A 9,227-nucleotide genomic window follows, 5' to 3' on the forward strand; every position below is an offset into this window, starting at 1 on the left:
CCCTGATGATCAGTGTACATGTCCCCTCTGCAGAATGACGATTACTGGCTCTCCTCTGCTCTGTCAGCGTGACAGCTCGTGAGGAGAGAAATGCCGATAACCGGCATTTCCCTGTTTACATGTGATCATCTGTGATTGAACACAGCTGATCACATGACCAAGCCGACATCTTCAGCTCTTTCCAAGGGACACAGCGCACCGCCGATCGCCGTGCTGCACGCTCCCAGAGCCACACATGCTTGGTGAGAATGGGAGGACATCATATGATGTCCTCCCAGAATGAGAGAACCACTTTGCGCCCATCATTGGACTATATGGCGGGCGGGAGGTGGTTAAAATAAATCTTCCCCAGAAGAGTGAAACGAAAATAATTTATACTGCAGGTAAAATGACTTCACATTGTAGCAATTGTGCACACCGAGATGGACACGGTCATCCATCTTGTTAAGAATCTTCCAAGCTGTATCATCTCTACTCCCAAATCAGCTTTCCTCATCCCCCCTCCCTCTCTGTTGAGTGACATGTGGTCTGTTTGATGCAGATCACAGGCAGCAAACTCCATGGGAGGGCGTCATGGCTATAAATCCCACAACTGAGCTGGGGCCTAGATGTCTGTTAACTTTGCAATCTCGGCTCGTAAAGCCATAAACCAAGTCCTTCACTGAGTTCAAAACACATTCCAAGGGGTCGTAAAAACAGACTTACATTTAAAAACTCACTTTTCATATAAGTTTATATCTTCAAATAGAACATAATTACCTAAACATGGAGCCCATATTCGGACAGCTTAATTTAAGACCATTCTCCAGGTATATTACAACCCCTAGCTGGCATATACAGGAGAGCTGAAAATTACATCTTCTTAACCATTCCAGTGGATATTTCATATTTCATATCTATCCGTTCAGCCAAAGATTCTGCGTAATAATCTACTCGTGGATATGTATCCAGAATAAGTTATGAACCATAATATAATTTTTGCAGGCTTTGGTCATAGCCTGAGGTCTCCACCTACAACTCCCTCCCCAAATGAGGCGATTGGTTTACTGCTCCAGTCAGACACCCTGTGGAGTTGCTAGAAAAAGCTAAGCTAGGCTGAGTTGAGGTGGGTGAGCGTTGAAGATTCTCCCTTTAACATTGGAACCAACTTTGGGAAAAACGCCCTTTTGCTCAGAAAACTTGAAGCTGCTTAACCCAAGGCTTTTGACAAGTACTTTATCCCTCTAAACTCCTTTCCGTTATCTCTTTGCTTTGTTATTGTTCTCTGTATATTTTTATATATATTGGCTACATCTTTTTCTGTAAATATTTTTATTGCACCCTTTTGACCTTTTAGTAATAAATCTTACTTTCTGAAAGTGTTGAACTGTTTCTAAAGCTCTTTAATGCAAACTATGTATTCCTGCCTCTGAAGAGCGCTACTGTGTGTGTTTAACCCTCTGTATAACCTGCCTGCGGTGACAGTGGTGTACAGACAATTATTCAACCATCCTAGTGTTATTGCTGATATTGCCGAGTTTTCTCTTTCTCTGTACAAAAAGGCAGTGGTGGCAGTGTGAATGGTTAATTGTGTAATTAACCTGACCCAGTAACAATCGCTCAGGCTTCCGGTACATCGATTGTGGTCCAGTGAGCTGGAAAATCATTGTGCAGGGTGCAGCTGTGCATGACATTGTTACGCACATGACAGCGCGGTTTTAGATTGGCTAGTCCTTTGGTCATGAGTTTGGTGAGAAGGTCAGGGGTCTGACGCCGCGCCCGTCACATATTGGATGGCAGCGTATGTGGGATAGTTGCATTAAGAGCTTCGGTGAAGTGTTAGGAATTAGCTCTGCACTGAAGGATTGTAACCTTTGTGGAAACAGTCCTTAGAGACAAGCGGTGCATATGTTTCATATACAGTTGTGTTCAAAATAATATCAGTGTGTTGAAAAAAGTGAATAAAGCTGAAAATCCTTCTAATAGCTTTTATTTCCATCCACACAAATGCATTGGGAACACGGCACATTCTATTCCAAATCACAACATGAAGAAAAATACATCAAATTTGTGTTGTTCCTCTAAAAAATTTAAAGAAAAGTGAATATTAGACGGTTCAAAAAAATCGCAGTGTTTGTATTCTTCTTTACAAACTCCAACATTCACTATATAAACTGAGAAATGTTTGAAGATTTTGCTTTCCTTTGAATGACTTCATGAATATTTGGTTGTAGTCGCACTGTTTCTGAGAACTGCTGTACATCTGTGTTGCATGGAGTCCCCCAACTTCTGGCCCCTGTGATCAGGTATTCCAGCCCAGGATGATTGGACCACATTCCACAGTTCTTCTCTATTTCTTGGTTTTTCCTCAGAAACGGCATTTTTGATGTCACCCCACAAGTTTTCTATTGGATGAAGATCCGGGGATTGGGCTGGCCCCTCCATAACGTCCATCTTGTTGGTCTGGAACCAAGATGTTGCACATTTACTGGTGTGTTTGGGGTCGTTGTCTTGTTGGAACACCCATTTCAAGGGCATTTCCTCTTCAGCATAAGGCAGCATGACCTCTTCAAGTATTCTGATGGATTCAAACTGATCCATGATCCCTGGTATGCGATAAATAGGCCCAACACCGTAGTATGAGAAACATCCCCATATCATGATGCTTGCACCACCATGCTTCACAGTCTTCACAGTGTACTGTGGCTTGAATTCAGGGTTTGGGGGTCGTCTGACAAACTGTCTCCGCCCACTAGACCCAAAAAGAACAATCTTACTTTCATCAGTCCACAAACTGTTGCGTCATTTCTCTTTAGGCCAGTCAATGTGCTCTTTGGCAGATTGTAACCTCTTCAGCACACGTCTTTTTCCCAACAGTGGGACTTTGCGGGGGCTTCTTGCAGATAGCTTGGCTTCACATAGGCGTCTTCTAATTGTAACAGTCCTCACAGGGAACGTCACACCTTCTTTCATCTTCCTGGTGCTGATTGTTGGCTGAGTCCGCGCCATTTTGGCTCTTCTTCTATCCATTCCAATGGTAGTTTTTCGCTTTCTTCCACGTCTTTCAGGTTTTGGTTGCCATTTTAAAGCATTTGTGATAATTTTAGCTGAGCAGCCGATCATTTTCTGCACTTCTTTATATGTTTTCCCCTCTCCTATCAACTTTTTAATCAAGGTACGCTGTTCTTCTGAACAATGTCTGGAACGACCCATTTTCCTCAGAATTTCAGAGAGAAATGCACTGTAACCACCATGTACAACATTTGCTGCCTTCCTTCCTTAAATAAGGGCAATAATTGCCACCTGTTTTTCAAAGAATGAATGACGTCACTAATAGAACTCCACACTGCTATTATTTTGAACACAACTGTATATAGAAAGACATATAGCAACAGCTCCTTCCTTTTTCTGCTTCCTATTCTATCTTTGCTTGCAATTATGCCTGGTGACGCAGAATGCAAGAAAATGAGCAAAAGTAATTTGAGTGCTGAATGTGCCTCATGAGGAATGGACATTGGTTGCAAAACTCGTAAAGATTTGATTTGGCACCTACAGGAGCATGATAGCCGAGCAGACCAGAACTCGAGGGAACCTGACCATGATGGGGTTCCCACCTCCTCAGATCCCAGGGGCTCAGAGATGGCCTCGCAGGATGGGCATACAGAGACTGACACTGGAGTATCATCAAATATTATCTTCACACCACTACCTGAGTGGGCCAGCACCAGAGTGCCTGTAACCAGTAGAGATTCTCCTCAGATGCAGTAAGCCCTGAAATGCATCATGGAGACAGTTCCTGGGGCATACCTAAAGTTCCTTGACTGCCAGGCAGAGAGGAAGGCCTTGGTATATGACATACTCCTGATCACTGCACTCTATACACAGGGCTGTATATGATATACTCCTAACCCCTGCACTCTATACACAGGGCTGTATATGACATACTCCTGACCACTGCACTCTGTACACAGGGCTGTATATGACATACTCCTGACCACTGCACTCTGTACACAGGGCTGTATATGACATATTCCTGACCACTGCACTCTATACACAGGGCTGTATAGGACATACTCCTGACCACTGCACTCTATACACAGGGCTGTATAAGACATACTCCTGACCACTGCACTCTTTACACAGGGCTGTATATGATATACTCCTGACCACTGCACTCTATACACAGGGCTGTATATGACATACTCCTGACCACTGCACTCTATACACAGGGCTGTATATGATATACTCCTGACCACTGCACTCTGTACTCAGGGCTGTATATGATATACTCCTGACCACTGCACTCTGTACACAGGGCTGTATATGATATATTCCTGACCACTGCACTCTATACACAGGGCTGTATAGGACATACTCCTGACCACTGCACTCTATACACAGGGCTGTATATGACATATTCCTGACCACTGCACTCTATACACAGGGCTGTATAGGACATACTCCTGACCACTGCACTCTATACACAGGGCTGTATAAGACATACTCCTGACCACTGCACTCTTTACACAGGGCTGTATATGATATACTCCTGACCACTGCACTCTATACACAGGGCTGTATATGACATACTCCTGACCACTGCACTCTATACACAGGGCTGTATATGATATACTCCTGACCACTGCACTCTGTACTCAGGGCTGTATATGATATACTCCTGACCACTGCACTCTGTACACAGGGCTGTATATGATATATTCCTGACCACTGCACTCTATACACAGGGCTGTATAGGACATACTCCTGACCACTGCACTCTATACACAGGGCTGTATATGACATATTCCTGACCACTGCACTCTATACACAGGGCTGTATAGGACATACTCCTGACCACTGCACTCTATACACAGGGCTGTATATGATATACTCCTGACCACTGCACTCTATACACAGGGCTGTATATGACATACTCCTGACCACTGCACTCCATACACAGGGCTGTATATGACATACTCCTGACCACTGCACTCTATACACAGGGCTGTATATGATATACTCCTGACCACTGCACTCTGTACTCAGGGCTGTATATGATATACTCCTGACCACTGCACTCTGTACACAGGGCTGTATATGATATATTCCTGACCACTGCACTCTATACACAGGGCTGTATAGGACATACTCCTGACCACTGCACTCTATACACAGGGCTGTATATGACATATTCCTGACCACTGCACTCTATACACAGGGCTGTATAGGACATACTCCTGACCACTGCACTCTATACACAGGGCTGTATATGACATATTCCTGACCACTGCACTCTATACACAGGGCTGTATATGACATACTCCTGACCACTGCACTCTATACACAGGGCTGCATATGACATACTCCTGACCACTGCACTCTATACACAGGGCTGTATAGGACATACTCCTGACCACTGCACTCTAGGCTGATGACCTGGGAAGGCTCTCAATGTGTCATCTATGAACAATTTATGATGAAGACGTTTGTCACTCACAACACAATTTTGTTTTTTCATTCAATAAACTTTTTATTGTAATTATATTTTTAACAAGATTGTGATCATAGAATCAGGAAATAACAAAGGAAGAAATCTGATTGGTCAAGATCCCTTGTCTGGAATGTGGGGGCGGAGTCATTATTATTGGTGTACAATACAATACACAACGTGTTCCATTATTATAACAAAGTATTGTAGAAAAGATCCCAACATGGAAAATGGGGGAAAGGAGGAAATAAAGGCGGATATGAAGGGGAATCTGTGTACGGGGAACACCTTAACAATCACCACCATTTTATTCTCCAGGGCCTCTGATGTCACAGAATAGATGTTTGGGGGTTTATCTCATCTTCAGGACCAAAATCTGCATTTTCCCATGTGTGCAAAATCATGCAGAAACAGCTCTGGCAGTGAGAGGGTTAATGTGGGCTAGATGGGATCCCTCTGCTGGGGTGACATTAGAGCTCCCCCTAGCTGCAGCCTGGTAATAACATTGCTGGGAGGTCTCTTCATTTCTCTGCTCCATACTTCCCGTCTTTATAGAAACGTCTCCTGACATTTGGGGGTCTATTCATAGAATGTTTGTATAGCAATTCCCTCAGTGAGAATTCATGTCCATTCCTCCTGTGTGAATGGGGGAACCAATGTTATTAGGATCACATCTGAGCTGCTAGAATGTCTTCCATTGATGGAAAATACATTGAAAACATCTTCTCCTGCCATCAATGACCAACCCGGTCCCACACTTCATCCATGTCTTTGGGGGCCTCTGATCTCCTTGAACTGTTTCTTCCATGATGAAGATCAGCCATGGAGTATATCTGAGGTGTATATCAGGGTGTGCTTCTTCCCCACATGAGAGCTGGGATGTCCAGCAACATTCATCTAGAAGACATTTCCCGCACTCAAGGCACTAATACACCTCCAGGGTTGTGTGGGACCCCTGATGTACAGGAAGACAGGACTTCAGAGAGGAACATTTCCCTCACTCAGGACAGCAGAGTGGCTTCTCATCCGTGTGAAACATCTGATGTCTGTAAAGATTGGAATTCTGTGAAAAACATTTCCCACACTCAGAACAGGAATATGGCTTCTCCCCTGTGTGACATCTCTGATGTTTGTAAAGATTGCCCTTCTGTGAAAAACATTTCCCGCACTCAGAACAGGAATATGGCTTCTCCCCTGTGTGAGATCTCTGATGTATGTGAAGACTGGACTTCACTGAAAAACATTGCCCACACTCAGGACAGGAATAGAGCTTCTCCCGCTTGTGAGATCTCTCATGTTTATGAAGAAGGGACTGCCGCACAAAACATTTCCCACACTCAGGACAGGAATATGGCTTCTCCACTGTGTGTGATCTCTGATGTGTGTGAAGATTGGATATCTGTGAAAAACATTTCCTGCACTCAGGACAGGAATACGGCTTCTCCCCCGTGTGAGATCTCTGATGATTATGAAGTTTGTACTTCTCTAAAAAACATTTCCCACACTCAGAACAGAAAAATAACTTCTCCCCCGTGTGAGATCTCTGATGTCTGCAAAGACTGGACTTCACTGAAAAACATTTCCCGCACTCAGGACAAGAATACGGCTTCTCCCCCGTGTGAGATCTTTCATGCACATTAAGCACTGATTTATGCCAGAAACCCTTCCCACACTCAGAACAGGAATGTGGCTTTTCCCCCGTGTGAGATCTTTGATGTGTGTAAAGATTGGACTTCACTGAAAAACATTTCCCGCACTCAGGACAGGAATACGGCTTCTCCCCTGTGTGAGATCTTTCATGCACATTAAGCTCTGATTTATGCCAAAAACCCTTCCCACACTCAGGACAGGAATACGGCTTCTCCCCCTTGTGGGATCTTTGATGTGTGTAAAGATTGAACTTCACTGAAAAACATTTCCCACACACAGGACAGGAATACGGCTTCTCCCCCGTGTGAGATCTCTGATGACTATGAAGTTTGGAATTCACTGAAAAACATTTCCCGCACTCAGGACAGGAATACGGCTTCTCCCCCCTGTGAGATCTTTCATGCACATTAAGCTCTGATTTATGCCGGAAACCCTTCCCACACTCAGAACAGAAAAATAGCTTCTCCCCCGTGTGAGATCTCTGATGTGTGTAAAGATTGGACTTCAGTGAAAAACATTTCCAGCATTCAGGGCAGGAATATGGCTTCTCCCCCGTGTGGGATCTCTGATGTCTGGAAAGATGGGACTTCTGTGAAAAATGTTTCCCGCACTCAGGACAGGAATAAGGCTTCTCCCCCGTGTGAGATCTCTGATGTGTGTCAAGTTTTGATTTTTCTACAAAACATTTCCCACACTCAGGACAGGAATAAGGCTTTTCCCCCGTGTGAGATCTCTGATGTTTATGAAGACTGGACGAATCTGAAAAACATTTCCCGCACTCAGGACAGGAATACGGCTTCTCCCCCGTGTGAGATCTCTGATGTGTGTCAAGTTTTGATTTTTCTACAAAACATTTCCCGCACTCAGGACAGGAATAAGGCTTCTCCCCCGTGTGAGATCTCTGATGTGTGTCAAGTTTTGATTTTTCTACAAAACATTTCCCGCACTCAGGACAGGAATAAGGCTTCTCCCCCGTGTGAGATCTTTGATGTTTATGAAGACTGGACTTATTTGAAAAACATTTCCCGCACTCAGGACAGGAATACGGCTTCTCCCCCGTATGAAATCTCTGATGACTGTAAAGATGGGATGTCTGTGAAAAACATTTCCCGCACTCAGGACAGGAATACGGCTTCTCCCCTGTATGAGATCTCTGATGTTTATGCAGACTGGATATCTGTGAAAAACATTTCCCGCACTCAGGACAGGAATATGGCTTCTCCCCCGTATGAGATCTTTTATGCACATTAAGATCTGATTTACGCTGGAAATCCTTCCCACACTCAGGACATGAATATGGCTTCTCCCCCGTGTGAGATCTTTGATGTATGCAAAGACTGGACTTGACTGAAAAACATTTCCCGCACTCGGGACAGGAAAATGTCTTTTTCCCAGTATGCAATCTCTGATGGGCAGAAAGATTGGACTTGTCTGAAAAGCATTTCCCGCACACAGTACAAGAATAGGACTTCTCCCCTGTGTGAGATCTTTTATGCACATTAAGTTTGGATTTAGAATGGTAACATTTCCCGCACTCAGGACAGGAATACGGCTTCTTTCCTGTGCAAGACCTTTTATGCACATTAAGACCGGATTTATATTGGAAACCCTTCCCGCACTCAGTACAGGACAAGCTCTTCCCTGTTGGAAGGCCGGCCCGGTCCCGCACAGTCTGAGGTTCCTCAGGATACGAGGAATCCGATGGTCCATCTACACTGGGTGGTGCCGGATGGACATTGGAGGGAGCCGGGTTTTCTCCTGGACTAGACTGTGTGATGTCCTCATCTTCTACATTCCAGTCTGGAGACAAAGTGAGACAATCCTCGGAGGTTTTCCTCATCTCCCAGCCATGGACTAAAATACAAAGACAAAGAGGATTACTAGACAGGAGCTGATTGGTTCCCCCAAACCAGGACTCCGCCCACATCAGGCAGCTTGGTCTCTGAGGAGCTTACAATTCCACCCTCAAGGGAACTAGGAAATGGCTCCTCTGATCTCCTACCAGGTCATTTCTTTATTCATGGACCTTAGTCAGAGAGTGAGGAAACAACCAGAACTGTCTTTTATAGGAGGGACAGTGATGAGGGGATTATAGGACGAGGGTCCCCAC

At 44.6% G+C, this 9,227-nt stretch overlaps 1 protein-coding gene across 1 annotated transcript in view; it reads right to left on the bottom strand.

Moving 5' to 3' along the window:
• Positions 1-9,024, bottom strand: part of LOC149441625 (uncharacterized) — a 120,128-nt gene extending 111,104 nt beyond the window's left edge. The window contains exon 1 of the mRNA XM_089657118.1: positions 6,469-9,024. Coding sequence (XP_089513244.1) covers positions 6,469-8,957 — 2,489 coding nt within the window. The 5' untranslated portion in view covers positions 8,958-9,024. The remainder of the gene's footprint in view (positions 1-6,468) is intronic.
• Positions 9,025-9,227: the final 203 nt, after the last annotated feature.

The sequence above is a fragment of the Staurois parvus genome, unplaced genomic scaffold (genome assembly GCF_062004578.1).
Source record: "Staurois parvus isolate SC_StPar_1 unplaced genomic scaffold, SC_StPar_1.0 ptg000965l, whole genome shotgun sequence".
NCBI classification, from domain to species: domain Eukaryota; kingdom Metazoa; phylum Chordata; class Amphibia; order Anura; family Ranidae; genus Staurois; species Staurois parvus.